This window comes from Maniola hyperantus, chromosome 8 (assembly GCF_902806685.2).
Source record: "Maniola hyperantus chromosome 8, iAphHyp1.2, whole genome shotgun sequence".
Lineage (NCBI taxonomy): Eukaryota > Metazoa > Arthropoda > Insecta > Lepidoptera > Nymphalidae > Maniola > Maniola hyperantus.
The window spans coordinates 15,314,727-15,338,789 of NC_048543.1; the positions used below are offsets into that span (position 1 = coordinate 15,314,727).

Here is a 24,063-nt window from a genome sequence, read left to right on the forward strand (position 1 = left end):
AAGTGAGAGAAACTTAGTGGGCGCTAACCATTTTGAGGCACCAACCAGTCACACACGAAACTATGTTGGTGATTCGTTGGTGGCTCAAAGTGGTTAACGCCCACTGATATTTTTACCTCTATCATTTCTATGGGATCACATAACAGAGAGAATGTTATACTAACTTCTTTCCGTGGATTGGGTATAATAAAAATCAATCTGCCCATACAACTAAATTATATCAAAAACAGCAAACACAACAACCAAAAAATAACAGTTGACACATCTCAATCGTCTTATAATAAATTTTGAATCATACCACAGAATTCTTAGGTAATAGAAATGGTATAACATGTAGTTCTTTAATACATTAACAGAGTGTCTCCGAGTTTTACATACTAAACTAATCCATACCAATATTATAAATGCGAAAGTGTGACGTTCCACGGCCATTTAATCGATTTTGATGTTTGGTACAGAGATGGTTTGCATCCCGGAGACGGAGATAGGTTTACTTATTATCCTGGAAAATCAAATAATTTCCACGAGATTTGAAATAAACCTACATCCACACAGACGAAGTCACGACATAATCACATTGAGAAATAATTAAGCCAAAGCACCTAAAACAGCTTAAATTAAACCTTCACACTATCCATACAGTGCGTAATGTATAAATAACTAGATGACGTCCGCAAGTTCATATGCATGGATTCAGGTTATTATTTTTCAAACCCCGAAGGAACTATTTGATTTCCCAGGATAAATTGTCTATGTCCATCTCAGTGATGCAAAATGTCACTGTACCAAACATTAAAATCGATTAAATGGACGGGACGTGAAAACGTACCAAACAAATAAAACATGCTTTCGCTTTTATAATATTAAAGATAATGCAGTACTGTTTTAACAATAATCCGTACTGATGTTACCCAAGTCACCTGCGCAGCGATAAGCTCACGCTCTTACCACTTCCGTTCCTATTCCGAATTCTGTGGGTATGCTACAGAGTAATTGTTGAGGCATGTCTGTGAAACAATAAACGAATCCTAGAAATTTCTTGAAGAAATAAAAACATGCATGTAATGATTAAAAAGAAAAAGTTTGAAATTAGCTACAAGTACTCAAACAATTTCGTAACATGCAAACAAAATATGCTAATATGCATGTGTGTTAAAAAATCTATTTTTTACAAAATCAAAAGTTTTACAGCCGCAATTTAAAGAATTTTGAACCAAAAATCCCTGAATATTATTTTAATATTTCCAAGTAGTAAATATGCTTTTATAAAATAAAAATTAATAGTTTCCACGAAGAATAAGTCATAATATAACTTTAAATTTGTGGCTTAAAACTAAATTAAACAATAAAAAACATAGCTCAAAAAAACTACATATACAAAAAAACACACCCATGCTATGAAATATATCTGTACCTTGTAAACCGCATTACTTTTGGGCATGTCACAGGGATAATATAGTAAGAAAAATACATAAATTATTATTTTTATTTGCATATAAATATTATAAAGTCCACGCATCCGAAGCTATTTTCTATATTAATATTTCTTCTTTCCTCATAAAAAGTGTACAAAATTTTATTTTGTTAAAGTTTTAATCGCAAATATTTTGAAATTTTTGCGACAAGATAAAAATTTCTTACAAAATGCCTTGATTGTAAGTTGTAGAGTAAATCAACGCGTCAGTGCAGTTGGCGGAAATTCATTCAAATCTTGAATAAACCCATAAACTAAAATGGTACTGATTCTGAGCACACCTAAATTTTAGAGTATTCGCATCCTCTTCTTACTAGCGTAATATGAAAAGGACAGACAGTTTGACAGTTTTAAATTTAATTGAGAGCACGTGACTTTAGCTGCCAGTCGCAGGCCTATTGTTTAAATTTGTAGCGTGTACTAAAATTTAGTCTTTAAATGTAACATTCATGTTCCGTCCTTTTTTAGCAATATTAAAAAGAAAAAGATGCAGATACTCTAAATTTAATTTCGAGAAAGACAAGAGAATCGGCGCCATTGTCAGCCAAAATTTTACAAATTATCGTCAGATAGGATGTGTTCGCGTTTGTTAACTCAAAAACTTACGGTCAAGTCAGTATAATTTATTTTTTTATTCTTCTAATGCAATAATCTGTTCAGATATGTTTTGCGTATAATTTGGTAACTAAGGCAAATCACAGGAAAATCATAATTGCTTTAACTTACAATAATATTACACAAGTTTAATATTATTTTTACAAACGTTTTTACCCATGTCCAGGAAGAGGGCAATGTTTTCACGCGCGTATAAACGTGACTTGTACCTAAACCTGAAACCTACTGAATTTAATAAAACGCAGCACTACGCTAAGTAATACAAATTTTCCAAGCTATATAGTTAAGCAATATTCATAGCAATATGCATTGCAGTATGAACATTGTTATTTTTCGGATTCTTCCAAAAAAAACTAATTACTGTAAAATATTTAATCCTTCCTCGCAAATGCACACAAAAGCTTTGCCCATGGCAAAGTTTAGATATCATATGAAACTTAAAATTAAAAAAATAGGTATGATAAATCTAAAATTATAAATTAGAACATTCAATAACAAAATAAGTTAATGACTAGGTATTCGAAAACACACATATTCACATTAGCATACTTTTCTATTAGATATAATATAATATATGAGTTAAATCAAATATAGTATTGTAATAAATAAATTAAATCATTAAAAAAACTATGCCTCACGTAGCGATTTTCTTAGATTAAGTATAATTGGGTATTTTACTACTTTTGGATTTGATAAATATTATTACTTTATTATAAACTAAGATGAAAATAATGACGTACGCTGAAAAAAATATTAAAATCCAACTAAGATTTACAAAGTTACAGGCATTTTAATTTTGGAGTGGGAGGGTCTTCTATCCCTTTCTCGCAAAACGGAAATTTGTATGAAACATTTGTCAAAATGACGTCATAATTCTACATTGCTATCTCTGTCTAATCAGAAATATTTAAATGCTTATAACTTTTTTATTATTTGATCGATTTAATTACTTTTTTCAGTTTACGTCATTATTTTTATCCTAGTTTATAATAAAGTAATAAAAAAATTGGAGTCAAATACCCAATTATTTTTAACTTTGAACTGAAGAAGTGTATTAAATTCCACATAATCAACAATGATAAAGATGCACAAGAACATTATTTTTACAAAAACAGACGATTTTTAAAATGATTTTAAAGTGTTGTGTGAATACTTGTTATCTTATAGAAATTATTAAAATATAACAATAACAGAATAAAACAAAATAAAGTAACAATAAGACGTTCAAAAAAAATCTTCTAACATACTAAGAAGTATAATATAAGTATTAGGCTAGAAATAGTGAGTTCAACTCATTGTATGTAATTCCATTTCATAAGCACCAACACGAATTTATTGATAATATTAAAACATTCATAAATATCTTAAGCACTTAAAATGTGCTTACCTTAAAGAAATAATATAAAGAGAAAATAATATAATTAAATAAGTAAATTTATAATCGTTATTAATTTTTCCTACATAACAATAATGTTATTAATAGTAAAATTATATTTATCTAAAGAATGACAAGAAAATTAACAGATTTCGTACATTTTCCTAACACATGATATAACGAAGTATACAGGACGAATTAGTAATAGCTTAAATTATGATTAACAAAACAACATAAACCTTGTCTAACTAACACCGAAATCTGTAAGTCGACCAGCACCAAAGTTTTATAAATTCACAAAATGACGACCAACTTGCACATTCGATTACTATTAAGATTACTTGACTGCAATTTTTAGGCTTCCGTACCTCTAAAGGAAAAACAGAACCCTTATAGGATCACTTTGTTGTCTGTCTGTCTGTCCGTCTGTCTGTCAAGAAACCTAGAGGGTACTTCCCATTGACCTAGAATCATGAAATTTGGTAGGTAGGTGGGTCTATTAGGGGAAAAATCTGAAAAAACCGTGAATTTGTGGTTATATTATCACACGAAAAAAATTAAATTAACCTAATAATTAGTATTTTAATATTTCGAAGTAAGATAACTATATCAAGTGGGGTATCATATGAAAGGGCTTTACCTACATTCTAAAACACATTTTTATTTATTTTTATGTATCATACTTTTTGAATTATCGTGCAAAATTCGGAAATATACGACTGTAGTACGGAACCCTCATTGGGCGAGCCTGACTCGCACTTGGCCGGTTTTGTTTTTACAAATTCAATAACGACCACCAAAACATAGACCCATCACCTAAAATCTAAATCAACGTTGGTAATAAACCACTATAAAATACAGTCAGAAGTCTATAATATAAGATATGTAGACATTGTTTTACAAACCCATGTAAATACATATCAATATTATCTTCTGATCGTATATATAAGTTAATCATATATACAGAGTAATCAATCGAACTACAATCACAGGCAACATCATAAATCTATATAATAAGGAAAAGCTGACTGACTGACTGACTGATCTATCAAGGCAAGGCACACAAATTACTCGATGGATCGGGCTGAAATTCGGCCTGCAGATATTATGGCGTAGATGTCTACGCCGTAGACATCCGCTAAGAAAGGATTATTGATAATTCAACCCCTAAGGGGGTAAAACGGGTTTGAAGTTTGTGTAGTCCACGCGAACGAAGTCGTGGGAATAAGCTAGTCTTTAAAATAAATTAACAGTTGTTTATGTATTTTTCTTTATATTTTCGTTAAAGTAAATATGAAAAATACAGATTTCATAATATTTCTTCGATGTACAATATTTCCTGCCACCACAATATTCAGTATTAATATGAATATTCTCTGGTGAGTTGAAGGTAGCTCTGTATATATAGTTAACTATAAATAAAATAAATAATAAACATTGTGAATGAAACTCACTTTCTTCGTACGTCAAAAGAGACGACGACAACGGTTTCCGTTTCTTAGGCCCTAAGTAGTGTTCCGCACCTAGAACATAGCAAAACAACTTTAACACACAAATACTATAAACACTACTAGCGCCCCCCGGCTTCGCACGGGTGCAATGTAGATACCATGTGGTGTCAGTGTGGAGTGATTTCATGTTATACCCTGAAATGAAAGCTCTCAGAAAACTTTTCCGTCTATACTGAATGACACATTTACGCACAATATTTCTTCTTTTCATAATAAATGGCACATTTACGCACACGTAACGTATCCCTGGAAAGGCACACTAGGGCCTAAAGTGTCAATCCATGCACGATATTATTTGAATAGGGTAATAGTAGATTTGAGAAGGCCAAAACAGATTTTAAGAGTAAATTTCTGTACGTTTTTTCCTCGCAAAATCTGTGAACTATAGAACTACATAGAAGCGCGCGCACTCCGGAATTAATTCCGCACCGAATTTTGATGGATTTAAATCAAAATTTACGGATTTTAAAACACACCGCAACTCCTAAGAATTTTTTTTAAAATATGGTATATTCCTCGAAAAGAATTAAAGTTACATTTCTTTCTTAAAAAGATTTATAAAAACTTGGCAAAGTGGATAATATCGAGTACAAAAAGGTTAGTTTTGAAACTTGCTCCCGTCTACGGGCGAATAGTAGCAACTGGTCTCGTCGAACTCCGAAACCGTGGCGTGAGGCGCCACCGCCATATACAACGCGTAATGCTCTGCCTCAGTCAAATCCAAATCATCCTGGAGCTTCTTAAACGCGGATGCGTCAAGGGCTAGGACACTTTCTGCTACTAAAATGGTTCCCCCATCGGTCGGAGGTATGGGGGCTAAACTCGCGGGACGTTTTAACGACGTTTGAGAAATGGATTTCTCATCGCCGTCTCCGTGTAAGGATATATGGGTTATGCTATCCGCGTAACTTAGCCCGGTACCCGACGCGTTGTCCTTTAGCGATGTATGAGATACGGCGGATTTGAATTTGGAAGGACGAATTCCGGAAACGCTACTGACGGATCTACCGACAGGTTTGGACGAAACCTCCTTTTTACCCTCGGATTTAATACTCGGCTCGGGGGATTTATCCTTTCTACGGAATAGTCGCGAGAAGAATGATCGTTTTTTGGGCGCAGGTGGTAAGGCTGGTTCGCTTTTGGCCACTATTAAATTCGACTCAAATTTCAGGGCATCCGGATTTCGGGTAATCGGCAATTGTTTACCCGGTTTTAAAATGCTATCGACAGAAGTTTGGCTAGTTTTGAATGGTTCCGTAGTTTTGCGGACACGTTTCGGTGGCAACGGAGGCGCGTCGTCCGTTTCGCGCTTCAATGGGGTGAACTCAATGATGGGGCCTCGATACGTTTGTACTTGGACGTCTTCGTAAGGAAGAGATTCGGGCTCGTTGATTTGCACGGGGTTTTTGAAAGCTAATTGGAGGCTAGTGTAGGTTCCCGCGTCGTTGAAGTCCTCTAGATCAGTTTCAGCGTCGTTGGTAACGTTTTCGAAGCGAGTTCTATTCTCGGAGTATATTTCGTCTAGTTCGGCGACTTGGTCGAGCAGGTCGTCTAGACTTTTCTCGTTGGAGTCTATGACCATTACGTGTGCGTCTGGTTCTTCGATGGTTATGTTGGCGTTTATATCGGGTTCTACTTCTAAGGTGTCGCTAGTGGAGGAAACTAGCTCGTCTGTCGGTTTGTCGGTGTTGTTGTTGCCGTCGATTTGTGTGTTAGTGTGTATGTGGTGGTTGTGTGTGTCTGCGAGCAGCAGCGACAGGACGCTGAGGTCCGGGAGCGGTTTCCGCGCGGTACCTTGGTTACTGGGGATGTATTCGAAGGGGATCGCGTTGCTTCGGGCGTTGTCCGATGTTCTCTTCAGTTGTAGGTATACCTGAAAAAGGAAAATGACACTGTGACTTTGACTAAATGGCAATCAAGTTGCAATTGAAGCCGAAGTTTAAAATTGCGAATACTGTCTGAGAAGCGTATAAAATTCGACAAGATTCATTTGTTATTTTTGGCGTTGCATTTTTTTTTTTAAAGAATATTAGCCATGTCAATCACGACTAAGAGCCCTCGCCCACGGCGACTTTTTGTAGCGATGCTGTCGCGCGTTTACTAAACGCACGCCAGCATCACTACTAACGCGTGTTAGTCGCATTTGCAACGTGCTACTGCATCGCGACTGTATCGATGCAAACGCGCGACTTTGTCGGATGACATCGGGGGAAGAACGGAGGGAGGGTGGCGCGTGAATAGAGAACCGAGCATCAGTGCAACATTTTTTCTCGTTTGCATCGACACAGAAGCGCGACAATATCGCGTTTGCATCGCGACTGAATCTGGGACCGTGGGCGAGGGCACACAGCTAGCGACCGCTTCGCGACTGTATCGATGCGGACGCGCGACAGCATCGCTACTGTATCGCTACAAAAAGTCGCCGTGGGCAAGGGCTCTAACATTCCTTTTCCTCCAACTAAGCGTATAGCTTGTGCTAGGAGTCGGTACGATAATAGTGCAATGGGTTAAGTTTGAACCGCCGACCTTTCGGATTTTATTTGACTAATAAATAGTGCATCACAAGCGTCACTACAGATTAATATGAACGTTTTTATAAAAATGAATAACTTTGATCGTCTTTCGTCACATCAAAACATACTAAAACACGTATTTGTTTGTGGTTGAAAATTTTCCAGCGCGTTTTGTATTGTGGTGAATTTAACAAAGAGAGTTAGTTTGTATAAACACATTAAAACCACAATAGAAACGGATTTAGTTTGTCGAATTCAATATTGCAGCCACGAAATCAAAAAATGGTAAAGCTCCACTATCAGGACTCGGCATTTGATTCGTGATACATTCGCGCCAACCCGAATGGTTTACGCGAATATAGGTTTTTTAAAATTCCGAGAATTCTTTGTTATCTATATATATAAAAGGAAAAGGTGACTGACTGACTGACTGACTGACTGACTGACTGACTGACTGATCTATCAACGCACAGCTCAAACTACTGGACGGATCGGGCTGAAATTTGGCATGCAGATAGCTATTATGACGTAGGCATCCGCTAAGAAAGGATTTTTGAAAATTCAACTCCTAGGGTTTTGAAATTTTGTAGTCCACGCGGACGAAGTCGCGAGCATAAGCTAGTTCCGGGATATATCTAATACACCACAGGGATGACTATTCGATGTCACAGAATGTCGCGCCTACCGTCCGGCTGTTTTCCCGAATACCTAGATTGACATGATCCGCCGCATCATCTGATGGCCACGCTAGGTATTCGGGAAAACAGCCGGACGGTTCAGAACTTGCGGTTTGATCCTGAATCGATGGTCACGATGGTGACGTGAAATCAAAGAAAAATAGGGCTACCTGTAAATATTATTACATTTGACGCCTCCCTGTAACGTCAAAGCATCGACTTTTTGTTAAAAGTTTCTAACCATAGAGATAGTCTAAAATATATTGATCTTACTGTTCCTAACTGTCGTGAACTGTGCTATTGTTTAATATGCCCGAACTCGATTTTTTTTAAGTTATAGACTAGCGCTTGGTCATCAGAATCAGACCTGGCAAGTGATGATGTAGCCTAAGATGGAGCGCGATATTACATATTTGCCGAATGCCGATGTGGAGCCGTACCATAAGTAACGGTTAATCTGCCTCACTGGCGCTCCGCCAGCGCGTTATGTCAGCGGGCCGAGTCAATACGCCGATACACGCTACGCATTGTACGCACATATAGCGAGCACGTCGAGATCGCATCTCTCATTGAGAAGCTATATTTACCGCCATTATCTGATTTATGGTAACGCCTTAATCGGCCGTTTCCTTTGGATGTATATCATGTTTCTGTTTCAGTTCACGGTGTCTGTAAACTTTTGATCATCTTATTTATGAGGTAGTTAGTTACGCGTGCTTTAATGAGTCGTTAGAAAAACAGTTAACCCGTGACATGCGATCTACCCTGATGGTAAGTGATGATGCAGTCTAAGGCTGATATCTATAGAGCGCACTTTAACTTTGCTCTGACTTAAGATTGAGTTAAAACGAGACAGATTTATGTGAGAGATATAGCTCTGTCTCATTTTAACTCTGTCTTAAGTCTAAGATAAGTCAGAGTGCGCTCTATAGATCTCTGCACCCTTAGAGGGAAGCGGGCTAACTTGGAAGGGGTATGGCAGTTCCATTAATCTCATGCCTATACCCCTGATCATTTTCTACGCAACATCGAATCGGAACGCTAAAAGTTTTTTTTTTTAATTTTTATTCAGATACAAGTTAGCCCTTGACTGCAATTTCACCTGGTGGTATATGATAATGCAGCCTAAGATGATAGCGGGCTAACCTGGAAGGGGTATGGCAGTTTTGTTTAAACCCATACCCCTTTGGTTTCTACACGGCATCGTACCGGAACGCTAAATCGCTTGGCGGCACGGCTTTGCCGGTAGGGTGGTAACTAGCCACGGCCGAAGCCTCCCACCAGACCAGACCAGAAATTTAGAAATTATAAGATTCCAAACCCCTGCCAGGAATCGAACCCGGGACCTCCCACTATTAAGACCACAGCGCTCACCACTGCGCCACGGAGGTCGTCAAATGTATGTACGTATGTAGGTATATAGTGTATGTATAAGCACTACCCTACCCAGCTAGTGCTGGGTAGGGTAATGCTGTAGTGGTGGTTAATCTAAAAAAGGTTATCGTTACCCTTTTTGAGATTAACCCTGAAACCACTGACCTGAACATGGTTCTGCTCATTGGGGTTGCGGTAGGGCGGCGTCTGGAACACCACCGCGTACTGGCGGTGCACCAACACGACATTGGCGTTGGCCTCCCACACTGTCCTGTCGCCGTCCTTCTGGAAGAACACCACCATCACGTCCTCCTTCGTCACCTGCGGACAGAGAACGCACCTGAATGTAAAGCCAAGCAAAAAGAATTCATAAGACATACGCAAAATAGATATGCAAGATAGCCTCAATAGCTCAACCGGTAAAGGAGTGGACTGAAAACCGAAAGGTCGACGGTTCAAACCCCGCCCGTTGCACTATTGTCGTACCTACTCCTAGCACAAGCTTGACGCTTAGTTGGAGAGGAAAGGGGAATATTAGTCATTTAACATGGCTAATATTCTTTAAAAAAAAAATGCTGAACGGGCCAGCACCAAAAGTCTAGAAAAGTTAAAATGCACTTTAACTATGGATGACGAGGCATCTTCTAAATATATAAAAGGAAAAGGTGACTGACTGACTGACTGACTTATCTATCAACGCACAGCTCAAACTACTGGACGGATCGGGCTGAAATTTGGCATGCAGATAGCTATTACGACGTAGGCATCCGCTAAGAAAGGATTTTTGAAAGTTCAAGCAAGTGAAATAGGGGTTCGAAATTTGTGTAGTCCACGCGGACGAAGTCGCGAGCATAAGCTAGTATCTTTAATAATAACACACTATCATAAAAATTATAAATGAAAAATTGTTACCCAAACTTCTCATGGAATTCAGAACATTTCACGATGAAGGTTCATAATCCCACACCCAGATGTATATTATGGAATACTCCGTTTCTATAACTCTCAAAACAGATGGCGCTGTAGGATAAAGCACCGCGCTAAAGTACGTCACTAAAAAGAGTACTAAGGAAACATCATTATGATTGGCCATTTGCCATTGTGCCAGTTGATTCATTATAACGTGATTAATTTTTGGATAGTCCTCCACCCCTGACACTTCATAGTAAAGGTTAGGGATGAGAGTTGAGACATACTTGCTAAATTCAATACCAGGGCTTCCAAGTAAGAGTACGTAAAAATACCAGGGTCTAAAACCAGGTTTTAAAATACTTTAAAGTATTAAAAGCATAGAAAATCGGACCGTGTTTTCATATGTATTAGGTGCACAATCCTATTTGTGATGAAAGACTTGCAAGTTCGAAGCCCCGGCCCTTCTCATAACCCTTACTTTTGGCTTTGCCGTAGTCAGGTAAAAAATACGTTGAAGGTCGAAATCTTTTTATGACATATGAAATCGATCCTTTTCATCATACATATAAAGTCCACATTCCTATTTGTGGAAAATACTTGCAAAAATACTTGCATAGAAATTCGGTCCGTGTTTTCATATGTATAAGGAGCACAATCCTATTTGTGAAGAATTACTTGCAAGTAAATTCCACCCGCACCAGGGCGCCCTACTTCCAAGCAAAGCCCTGGTTTTAAAACCTGGTAGCGTAAATACGTCTCATCCCTAGCTGGCGGACAAAAGAAATAAAACACAGTCGCATCTTATATATGTAACAGCTGAGGGTTGGTTATTCCAAAACGGTTAGTTTGTAGGGTTCCGTACCTCTAAAGGAAAAACGAACCCTTATAGGATAACTTTGTTGTCTGTCTGCCTGTCATGTCTGTCAAGAAAACCTATGTATAGGGTATTTCCCGTTGACCTAGAAACATGAAATTTGGTAGGCAGGTAGGTGTTATAGCACAAGTAAAGGAATAAAACTGTGAATTTGTTACATCACAAGAAAAAAAATTGTAAAAAACACATTGTAACTACAAATTCACGGTTGTCGGATTTCTCCCTTTAGTTGTGCTATAAGACCTACCAAGCTGCAAAATTTCATGTTTCTAGGTGAAAGGGAAGTACCCTACAGGTTGTCATGACAGACAGATAACGAAGTAATCCTTTAAGGGTTCCTTTTTTCCTTTTGAGGCACGGAACCCTAAAAACGGCCCATTGTGAGTCGGGTTTCGCTCTTTTAGGGTTCCGTCGAAGAACAACATATTTTGAGTGTGTGCAATCTTTCATTTCCGAGCTAGACATCCCAACTAACTGTGAAAGAAACACCAAAAAAATGTTCGTTTGTTGTGGTCACACAGTTTAGAAAAACTTTATTAATCGTTGTTTTCAGTATTAGTTGGTGCGCTAGTCTTTTTTGGCCAATAGAAAATGCCGCGGTTGTTGCGCTAGTCTTTTTTGGCCAATAGAAAACGCGGTTCGAACGCAGCACGAGCGCAGTGAGCGCAAGACTTACCCTCTCACAGAGCAGGATGACCTCCGTGTCGCCCTTAGCGGAGCCGGAGCAATGGCTGATGCGCGTGATGATGAGGTCGCTCAGCGCCTTCTTGTCGTAGATGATGTCCGACACTACGGGCGGAAGGGAATGACGCACGCGGTTGGTGCGCTAGTCTTTTTTGGCCAATAGAAAATGCGGTTCGAACGCAGCACGAGCGCAGTGAGCGCAAGACTTACCCTCTCACAGAGCAGGATGACCTCCGTGTCGCCCTTAGCGGAGCCGGAGCAATGGCTGATGCGCGTGATGATGAGGTGGCTCAGCGCCTTCTTGTCGTAGATGATGTCCGACACTACGGGCGGAAGGGAATGACGCACGCGGTTGGTGCGCTAGTCTTTTTTGGCCAATAGAAAACGCGGTTCGAACGCAGCACGAGCGCAGTGAGCGCAAGACTTACCCTCTCACAGAGCAGGATGACCTCCGTGTCGCCCTTAGCGGAGCCGGAGCAATGGCTGATGCGCGTGATGATGAGGTCGCTCAGCGCCTTCTTGTCGTAGATGATGTCCGACACTACGGGCGGAAGGGAATGACGCACGCGGTTGGTGCGCTAGTCTTTTTTGGCCAATAGAAAACGCGGTTCGAACGCAGCACGAGCGCAGTGAGCGCAAGACTTACCCTCTCACAGAGCAGGATGACCTCCGTGTCGCCCTTAGCGGAGCCGGAGCAATGGCTGATGCGCGTGATGATGAGGTCGCTCAGCGCCTTCTTGTCGTAGATGATGTCCGACACTACGGGCGGAAGGGAATGACGCACGCGGTTGGTGCGCTAGTCTTTTTTGGCCAATAGAAAACGCGGTTCGAACGCAGCACGAGCGCAGTGAGCGCAAGACTTACCCTCTCACAGAGCAGGATGACCTCCGTGTCGCCCTTAGCGGAGCCGGAGCAATGGCTGATGCGCGTGATGATGAGGTCGCTCAGCGCCTTCTTGTCGTAGATGATGTCCGACACTACGGGCGGAAGGGAATGACGCACGCGGTTGGTGCGCTAGTCTTTTTTGGCCAATAGAAAACGCGGTTCGAACGCAGCACGAGCGCAGTGAGCGCAAGACTTACCCTCTCACAGAGCAGGATGACCTCCGTGTCGCCCTTAGCGGAGCCGGAGCAATGGCTGATGCGCGTGATGATGAGGTCGCTCAGCGCCTTCTTGTCGTAGATGATGTCCGACACTACGGGCGGAAGGGAATGACGCACGCGGTTGGTGCGCTCGTCTTGTATGAACACCTGGAAGCACAGCCGCACGGCATTCAGGTCAATGCTTTGCGGTTGGTTCCGGTGGTTGAAGCCGGCTGGAACAATAACTCTATGTCAAAAGTCAATATATTAAAATTTAAAGCTATAGGTATAGCACATAACTGAATATGCTCCTGCCACAAAAGTGAGAGGTCTTTTTTAGGGTTCCGTACCTCAAAAGGAAAAACGGAACCCTTATAGGATCACTTTGTTGTGTGTCTGTCTGTCTGTCTGTCTGTCTGTCTGTCAAGAAACCTACAGGGTACTTCCCGTTGACCTAGAATCATGAAATTTGGCAGGTAGGTAGATCTTATAGCTGGCATTTTGGGAAAAATCTGAAAACCGTGAATTTAGGCTTACATCACACAAAAAAAAATATTATGGTCATGAACTATGATTTTTATTTATTTTTATGTATCATAGTTTTTGAATTATCCTGCAAAATGTCGAAAAAATACGACTGTAGTACGGAACCCTTATTGCGCGAGCCTGACTCGCACTTGGCCGGTTTTTTTTATATACAGAAGGGGAAAATCCTCATGGACACCGAAGGTAGAGCCGGACTCGTATCAGCTAAAAACCCCTTATTTCGCCCTGTTTGCCGTGTGCCCGCCTTTCAGCCTAAGCACGGTAACATTGTTGGAAAAGTGAGAGGAAGACCCTACAAGAGACCTATGTCCAGCAGTGGACGTCTATCGGTTGATTATGATGATGATTTAATTTTAATTTAATTTAATTTATTTTATTTTATAGAGACAAACAGTTACAATTAGTTAACTAGATTGATGATGATGAGAGGTTAGGCCCGGGATCGAACCACCGACGTGTGAACATGCGTGAAGTGGTCCAAATACAAATAGCCGTTAGCCCATAGTTGACCGTGTTTCGTGCGTGCGCGGGTATTTCGGGCGCGTGCTATTTCTCGCACGCTCGCCTCACGATGTATCACGAGCGACGCGCGACGCCGTGCAACCGATCGCGTTTGTTTCGCAACATAATTCATACTTTTGTTTTCTACTAGCGACCCGCCCCGGCTTCGCACGGGTATCTTATAAAAAAAACATCTCAACTTATAAAAACTGACTTTATTCCATCTATATACAATGCTAAATAAACTTCAACTTAGTTCTAAACTATTAACTTCTTCAAGACATAATTATAAATTCCAATCTTTTCTGCTTCGAATCAACAGCTCCCGCTTTTCTTGCCGCCATTTTACATCTGCCCCCAATTATCTTTTCTTTTTCTTTAAATTCAACTCTAGGCAAAGGCAATGCCGCTAACCTAACACTTATTACAATTTCCGTATGGATTCTATTTTTTATCGGATCACTTTGTCTGTCTGCCGAGAAACCTATAGGGTACTTCCCGTCGACCTAGTCATGAAATTTGGCAGGTAGGTAGGTCTTAGCACACATTAAGGGAAAAATCCAAAAACCGTGAATTTGTGGTTACATCACCAAAAAAAATTAAAATGTGTTCATGAACAAATAATTAGTACCTACCAATTTTCAACTTTCAAAGTAAGATTAATATACCAAGTGGAGTATCATACGAAAGGGCTTTACTTGTAAATTCTAAAACAGATTTTTATGCATCATAGTTTTTGATTTATCGTGCAAAATGTCCAAAAAAATACGACTTTAGTACGAAACCCTCGGTGCGTGAGTCAGACTCGTACTTGGCCGATTTTTATACTATATCTATATATATATAAAAGGAAAAGGTGACTGACTGACTGACTGACTGACTGAATGACTGACTGACTGACTGATCTATCAACGCACAGCTCGAAACTACTGGACGAATCGGGCTGAAATTTGGCATGCAGATAGCTATTATGACGTAGGCATCCGCTAAGAAAGGATTTTTGAAAATTTTACTCCTAATAGGGGGTGAAATAGGGTTTTGAAATTTTGTAGTCCACGCGGACGAAGTCGCGAGCATAAGCTAGTGAGATATATAAAGAAACGAGAGATCCATTCTCTAGATTGAACGTTTCACAGAACACGAGAAACGGAAAACAAAGTCAGCGATTGTTATAATATTATCTATTATTATCTAGTAGTAATTTGTATTGAGTCGATGAGTAATCTGCGCAACTACCTACCAATCCGATATCAGTAAATACAATACAGTGTTCGTAAATCCACAACGGGCGTCTGTTTCATCTCAATGGCCTGATGTCTATCACATAAAACACGCTTCTTATCGAAAAACTGCGGATTTGATGAATTACCTACACCGAGCATAATCATTGTGTCTGTGACTCTCTATAGGTGACTTAAAATTCACTTAAATTTTTGTTTTCTAGGTTCTTATAATTTATATTAATACGTTTTAGTTTTGTATAATAACTAACACAATAACACGTAAGTAGATTATTTGGTGTTCGATTTTTAACAAATTTTTAGTTCTATGTTCTTTTATTATAGTATAGGTATTGTTTAATAGTGTGTCCGTTACTAACTTCGTACGTAACGTCCATTACTAATAACTGCATTTGTACACACTTTTTTTGGAGAGTGACTAGTTTTATTCATGGCTTGTATTACTTTATCAATTATTGTCATAATCTGTTTTGTGTGTCCAATAAATAAAAATAAAATAAAATTAACAAACTCACTCTTGAAGGGGTCAACCCGCAACCGCTCCCTGGTCTTGACTCTTGGTTGCTGAAGGACACCTATGGGTTGTCTAACTTGTTTTCTGTGATGGTGTATTCTATAGGTGACTTAAACAAACTCACTCTTGAAGGGGTCAACCCGCAACCGCTCCCTGATCTTGACTCTTGGTTGCTGAAGGACACCTATGGGTTGTCTAACTTGTTTTCTGTGATGGTGTATTCTATAGCTGACTTAAACAAACTCACTCTTGAAGGGGTCAACCCGCAACCGCTCCCTGGTCTTGACTCTTGGTTGCTGAAGGACACCTATGGGTTGTCTAACTTGTTTTCTGTGATGGTGTATTCTATAGGTGACTTAAACAAACTCACTCTTGAAGGGGTCAACCCGCAACCGCTCCCTGGTCTTGACTCTTGGTTGCTGAAGGACACCTATGGGTTGTCTAACTTGTTTTCTGTGATGGTGTATTCTATAGCTGACTTAAACAAACTCACTCTTGAAGGGGTCAACCCGCAACCGCTCCCTGGTCTTGACTCTTGGTTGCTGAAGGACACCTATGGGTTGTCTAACTTGTTTTCTGTGATGGTGTATTCTATAGGTGACTTAAACAAACTCACTCTTGAAGGGGTCAACCCGCAACCGCTCCCTGGTCTTGACTCTTGGTTGCTGAAGGACACCTATGGGTTGTCTAACTTGTTTTCTGTGATGGTGTATTCTATAGGTGACTTAAACAAACTCACTCTTGAAGGGGTCAACCCGCAACCGCTCCCTGATCTTGACTCTTGGTTGCTGAAGGACACCTATGGGTTGTCTAACTTGTTTTCTGTGATGGTGTATTCTATAGCTGACTTAAACAAACTCACTCTTGAAGGGGTCAACCCGCAACCGCTCCCTGGTCTTGACTCTTGGTTGCTGAAGGACACCTATGGGTTGTCTAACTTGTTTTCTGTGATGGTGTATTCTATAGGTGACTTAAACAAACTCACTCTTGAAGGGGTCAACCCGCAACCGCTCCCTGGTCTTGACTCTTGGTTGCTGAAGGACACCTATGGGTTGTCTAACTTGTTTTCTGTGATGGTGTATTCTATAGGTGACTTAAACAAACTCACTCTTGAAGGGGTCAACCCGCAACCGCTCCCTGATCTTGACTCTTGGTTGCTGAAGGACACCTATGGGTTGTCTAACTTGTTTTCTGTGATGGTGTATTCTATAGCTGACTTAAACAAACTCACTCTTGAAGGGGTCAACCCGCAACCGCTCCCTGGTCTTGACTCTTGGTTGCAGAAGGACACCTATGGGTTGTCTAACTTGTTTTCTGTGATGGTGTATTCTATAGCTGACTTAAACAAACTCACTCTTGAAGGGGTCAACCCGCAACCGCTCCCTGGTCTTGAGCGCGTTGGCGATGTCTTTCCGCTTGACGCACTGGATGCCCAGGTTGCTGAAGGACACCTGCGGGTTGTCTTCCGTGATGGTGGTCTTCACTGTGCACACGCCTTCGTCGCATTTCTCCCGGCCGACTAGGTTGTGTGGGTGAGGTCTGAGAACAAACAGATAGATATTACCGTACCGTCGACGTAAGCCCGACTAGTTTCGAACCCATCCGGGGTCCTCTTAAAAAGGTATTAAGGCAGTGGTCCGACCACCGCCGGCAAGAAAACGACTAACTATCGGCGATTTTCTCTCTCAAGAAACGCACAGTAAGTGTACTTTCCGTGTAAACGAAAGAGATGCATATAATATCAAAAGTTGCTCTCTAACTGTTCACACTGCCGGCGACGACTCGCTTTACTAGTTTTGTCGCTGAGCGACGAGCTTTCAAAAATAAACTCGCTCAGCGATATTCGTTCAGCGATGCTCGCTCGCTTGAACACGTGTAACGCGTGCGCAGGTTTGCGACCGCGGGCGAATGGCGCGAGTAATCGCTCGTCACACTTGCACACTCGCTTATAGCCCGGCAACAAAACTATCGAAACTGCACACTCGCTTCCCGCTGATCGCCAACTCATTTATAGTTTCTAGTTCTACTCGTTTCTCGTTTATCCTCGGCGGTCGGACCACTGCCTCAAGGGTGTGAGATATGTATAATATTAAATTGGAATCTTATTTCGTAATGTTGGTAACGCATTGCCTCGTTTCGTAAGGCGCTGCCATGTGGAGATCTCGTGTCAAAGAACTGTAGAACACGTGGAACAATAATAAACTACACTATTTAACGGCTAAGACAAGTTTTTTGAACACGTCATATTTATTTTCCTTATGTCTGAATGATCATAAACGCGTTTCTTTCTCTAGACTTAGCTACTCGTCCATTGGTACAGTACGCGCGCCAGAAAGTAATGTACATCGGAGTTTAGAATGACATTTCGGCAATAGAGAGAGTATGTAGAGCGTTGTCTCTGTCACTCCTACCTATATGACGTTTTGTATGTCTCAACGACAGGGACAACGCTCTACAAATCTGCTATCTCCTTCTGAATGTCGATGTAGATCACATTCGGCCACGCACTGTACAATCTTAGACGGGAAATAGCGGGACTGCGTCAGTTAATGTGCGTCACCTACACACACAAGATACATAAATAAAACAAATCACCCCCACTAACGGAGTCTTGACACATTCATTCATCCCCTTCGTTCTTTGAGGGGAGATTTTAGGATATTTTAGGTTAGGGTTTTATTAGCAATGCCATTCATTGGCCCTAACCCCTATGCCAAATGCCAATGATATTGTGTACCATAGATCTGTTACGACTTAGGGTTCTTCTCTGGAGACGCGGCGCGTCATATAAAAAAACGCTTCTGCATAAACGCATAGTGCTTGGCGATATTTTTTTTTAAAGAATATTAGCCAAGTTAATTTTTTTTTTTTAAGAGCACGTACGACAATAGTGCAACGGGTGGGATTTGAACCGGCGACCTTTCGGTTTTCAGTCCACTCTTTTAACCGTTGAGCGATCGAGGCTCTATATATTTAAGTTAACAGCGCAACGCGCCGCGTCTCCAGAATAGATGCCGATATAATGCGTTCTCGCTCTGTAGTTGTAAAGTTCACTGGCTCAAAGATTTGAGCCGGACGTTTGTATGGAAAGTTAGGTACAGCTCTTACGCTGGCGATACACGATCGAGTTTACCGGTCAAGTTTGCAGCGGGCTTGAAGTGGCGGCGTCCAGGCAACTTGACGGTGTATGGCTATCAGTTGACAAAACGTCGCTTCAAGTCCGCTGCAAACTTGACTGTAAACTTGATCGTGTATGGCCAGCGTTAAGCTAGTTTCTCATAGACTTCCGCTACGTCACGCTTGCTGGTATACAACGAGGAGCACACGTACTTGTAAGGAGCTTCCCTGGTGACGCACGACACCACGATGATGGCGGGCCCCTTGTGGCCGCAGATCTCGATGGTGGGGAACGAGCGCCGCTCGGGCGTGGAGTTGGCGCCCGGGATGGAGCCCGCCGACCGCCCTTCGCACTCGTATCTGAACCTGGGGGAATATCCAACCATAAGTGACCAGAACCAACCATAAAGTGTTGTATTCACTGTATAGTGTACCGAGAAAGAGAGATGGGGAGGGGAGGGCATGTCGCTAACAAAAATTTGCCGGGAGCTAAATTTTGTGTTTAATATTTCGGAACCCTAAAAACCTTTTGGTCTGGTGGGAGGCTTCGGCCGTGGCTAGTTACCACCCTACCGGCAAAGCCGTGCCGCCAAGCGATTTAGCGTTCCGGTACGATGCCGTGTATATCCCATATCCCTTCCAGGTTAGCCCGCTATCATCTTAGACTGCATCATCATTTACCATCAGGTGAGATTGCAGTCAAGGGCTAACTTGTATCTGAATAAAAAAAAAAAAAAAAAACCATGATGGCGAATTTAAAAGTATATAGTTCGCGACAGGTCGTGATGTCAATCGGGGTATGAGGCGGGGGGACGCCCCGGACGTCACCTCGCCCGCACCAGGTTTGCGTGGAAGCTGTGCGGGTGTGCGTGGCGTTTCTGCGCGATTGCCATTTACACCTGTCGCGTACAATACGTATAGTGTTATATCTTGTACAATGGTACGGAACCCTTTATTTGCGAGTCCGACTCGCGCTTGACTAGTTTTTTTTAAATCGGTTTAAAATGGTAAAAATCTTTCGCAAAATGGAGTTTTCATTCGAATTTCTTTTTTCGCCCACGTTCGCATTCATTCCGTGTCATAAATAAATCATAATAAAATTCAGACAGTGGGCAGACTGGTAGAGCAATAATTATAGAGAGAGAGAGAGCCAGCGCGTGCCAGACCTTCGTTATTTTATAAAAGCTGAAAGTTTCTCTGCGTATTGTCCCCAACACTGGGAGGAATGATCATCGACTATGAAGTTTGAACCGTGGTGGCTTTGGGAGATAACAGGCAACAAAGGTTTAAAAAATCTTACGTCAAAGTATACCTAAAGTCTAATTTTTTTATATTTTCTTCGGAATAGTATTAGAACATGGGGTCATTCAAGGGGCGGCCCGACGAATTCCTGAAAGGCCGGCAACGCACTGGTGGTTCTTCTGGTACTTCAAATGTTTATAGGCGGCGGTAATCACTTAACATCAGGTGACCCGCCTGCTCGTTTGTTCCATTTTGTCATTTTTATTTAAAAAAAACACGTCATGCATTGCCAGACACTTAGTATTGTGGCAACTCTCTGCCAACCTCTTACTTAGACTTTTAAGGGTGTCTGGCAATTATACTTTGATTTTAAATCTTTATTTTTTTACCTGTAATCGCCCAAAGCCACCATGGTTCAAACTTCACAGTCGCCGGTCGTTCCATCCTGTGCTGGGGACAATTGGGTATTTGACTCCAATTTTTTTATTACTTTATTATAAACTAGGATAAAAGTAATGACGTAAACTGAAAAAACTAATTAAATTGATCAAATAATAAAAAAGTTATAAGCATTTAAATATTTCTGATTAAACAGACAGCGATATAGAATTATGACGTCATTTTGTCGAATGCCATAGTAGCTTCGTGCGGTTTCATACAAATTTTCGTTTTGCGAGAAAGGGATAGAAGACCCTCCCACTCCAAAATTATAATGCCTGTAACTTTGTAAATCTTTGTTGGATTTTAATATTTTTTTCAGCGTACGTCATTATTTTTATACTAGTTTATAATAAAGTAATAATATTTATCAAATTCAAAAGTAGTAAAATACCCAATTTGCAGAGAAACTTTTTTTTTTTTTTTATTCAGATACAAGTTAGCCCTTGACTGCAATCTCACCTGGTGGTAAGTGATGATGCAGTCTAAGATGATAGCGGGCTAACCTGGAAGGGGTGTGGCAGTTTTTATTAAACCCATACCCCTTTGGTTTCTACACGGCATCGTACCGGAACGCTAAATCGCTTGGCGGCACGGCTTTGCTTCCAGCTTTTATAAAATAACGAAGGTCTGGAACGCGCTGGCTCTTAGTCCATCACAGTGGACGAGAGCGGTCCGGTGGCTGATAGCAATGTCATGTGTCAGCGATAAGCCGAGCCATCGTAAACGCGTGACCGCTTGCGACTTGCGAGGTGAATACAGGCCAAGCAAAAAGTGCTCTTTATTATTGATATACACTTGTTTTAATTAAGCCAAAGCCATTAAAAATACCGATTTTATACGTCGCGCGAATTTACCCACTACGTCACGGTTGAAACTAGTACGTTAGACTTCAGAGTCGTCATCATGATCAACCCATCATAATATTAATTTGAGAGAAACACTAACGTGTGAACTACATTTAAATTTTATGAATATTGGTATTTTTAACTGTATTTTAAACAAACCTTCGAGCATTTCGGCAATGAAAGTGTATAAGTTTGTTAGTGATTCTCTCAAATTGATATAGTTTATGTAGTTTGATTTTAATTTAGTTTGTAACGATGGGGCTGGCATATAGATTATCTGTAAAAGCCCCTTACAAAATATCAGATTAAAAAAAAACCCCCCATAGCCGGCTCACTACAGAGCTCGGGTCTCCTCTCAGTATGAGAAATTTTTGGCCATAGTCCACCACGCTGGCCAAGTGCGGATTGGCAGACTTCACACACCTTTGAGAAGCCGACATCTATTAGTCAATTCCTATGGTCAACTATCATTGTGCCATTGTTTTGCACAAATGACAAAATAGATCAGTGACGTAAATAAATAACTATAAAAAAATCAAGGACATTTTTGTGGGCGCCTTGTCTATAACCGCATAATTTGCGTTTATTGTTTACTAGCTGATGCCCGCGACTTCGTCCGCTTGGATTTAGGGTTTTTTTTAATTCACTAAAAGCGCACGCTTGACCACGATCACACCTGATGGGAAGTGTTGATGTGGCCTAAAGTCTCATGGGTACTCTTTGATTTTCCCGCATAAAAAGTAGCCAAATTACAGACATAATCAGCTTGGTACAGAGATAGCTGGAATCCTGGAGACAGGCATAGACAGTAGTCTTCATCCCGGAAAATCAAAGAGTTTCCGCGGGATTTTTAAGGAACCTAGATCTATGCGGACGAAGTCGCGGGCATCATCCTATCATGGTAATTTATAACTAATATTATTTATAGCACAGGTAATAATTTGTACAGTGAAAAAAAATATTATGAATTAGGTATTTTGTAAAAAAAAAAAACACTAAAAAAATCAAATATGCAAACTAAATTAGACCACAGTAATAATTAGCGACCACTTTACCTACTCTATAACCATGTATAATATATATGTATGTATAACAGGAAAACAATGACAGTCAAGTACTAAGTACTCATTTTATTACATATCTTACGACTACGAGGTAGCATTTTGTTTCCTCTAGTTTTCTACACACACGCACGTTACAAAGGAAATATAATTCAAGATTACAACTATTCTGTTGTGTCTCTGTGTTGGGTTCATTCATAAAAATCAGATCAAGTGCGAGTCGGACTCGTACTCTAAGGGTTCCGTACCATCGTAAATTTTGTACTGTTTTTATTTGCATGGCGGCCATTTTGAATTTTTTATTATTCGTTGTTAAAACGACAATAGAAATACACACTGAAAATTTCAACTCTTTACCTATTACGGTTCATGAAATACTGCTCGCTGACACAGACAGACGAACGGACAGACTGCGGAGGCATACTTATTGGGTCCCGTTGGCACCGTTCGGGTACGGAACCCTAAGAACTAACTTTAAAACAATTGGGGCTTAGATCAATTATTTTACTCTTATCTGTTATCATACGGATTCGATACTCGCAATCTATTGTCTTTATCGAGAGCAGATTACAACAGTAGGTTTAATACGAGATTTCACGTCTCAACAACGTCAATTGACTGATTTCGAATACTGAAACACCTGAACAAAATGGACCTGAAAAAATCCTACAGATTTTATTTTACTAATTTTTCCGGTGCAGAACTAGTTATTGATGTTTGGATAAACTCGAGCCTTTAAACTAGTCATGTCAAGAAACTACTGAAAATCTTAACGAAAAAAGTACTAGGGTACTTTCTGATGACATTTAACTTTAGGTTGGTGGTATGGACTTGTTGCAGCGCGCGTGTTTTCAAAAACGGTTTTTAACTCACTCGCGGGCCGCCATTATCTTGCTGGTTTCAAAATATATTCGGACTGCAGGAAAGTGCTCAGTGGGCCGCATGTTAGACATGGCTCCTTTAAACCAAAGCAATCAGGCAGGCAAGTCTATTTTAATTTGACGTTATTGTATCGAAAGTCTAATTTTGCCATCCCAGCGATGCCAAATTTCGACTATAGATATTTGGACGAGCTCGAGCCTTCGAACCATTTTATAGTTAAGGTTTACATCCATTTTACTTTGGTTTGTTGTGGTTTGTGTTTCGATACTATTCGAATCGACGTTGTTGAGACGTGTCAACCCGTGCTAAGCACACCGTTACGTCATCGTCTGAGACACACTGGCGGATAGGCCTAAGGCACACTTCCAACATGACTAGGCGATAATGCTAGACAGAAATAAAAAACTCTGTCGCTTATTCACTGGGTAGGTAAACATTATTGATTATTATTTATTTTATATCATCGAAATAATGTTTCGATACACTTGTTGCACAAGTATTAAACCCCGGCCACACACTGCTCGTGTGACATGGGAAGTAGCGAGGAAAGGAGGCAGAGACTTAGACTTTGCTTAGACTTAA

General features: G+C 40.5%; 2 protein-coding genes across 2 annotated transcripts in view; both read right to left on the minus strand.

The window, feature by feature from the left end:
* LOC117984682 (embryonic polarity protein dorsal-like) overlaps positions 1–24,063 on the minus strand; it is a 49,966-nt gene that overhangs the window by 6,803 nt on the left and 19,100 nt on the right. The window contains exons 4-9 of the mRNA XM_069500357.1: positions 19,224–19,376; positions 17,248–17,432; positions 13,092–13,324; positions 9,705–9,860; positions 5,579–6,848; positions 4,919–4,987 (exon numbers count right to left, since the gene is read on the minus strand). Coding sequence (XP_069356458.1) covers positions 4,919–4,987; positions 5,579–6,848; positions 9,705–9,860; positions 13,092–13,324; positions 17,248–17,432; positions 19,224–19,376 — 2,066 coding nt within the window. The remainder of the gene's footprint in view (positions 1–4,918; positions 4,988–5,578; positions 6,849–9,704; positions 9,861–13,091; positions 13,325–17,247; positions 17,433–19,223; positions 19,377–24,063) is intronic.
* Caf1-105 (chromatin assembly factor 1, p105 subunit) overlaps positions 19,113–24,063 on the minus strand; it is a 120,845-nt gene continuing 115,894 nt past the window's right edge. Inside the window, exon 9 of the transcript XR_011237054.1 lies at positions 19,113–19,128. The gene's annotated coding sequence lies outside the window, so the exon portion shown is untranslated. The remainder of the gene's footprint in view (positions 19,129–24,063) is intronic.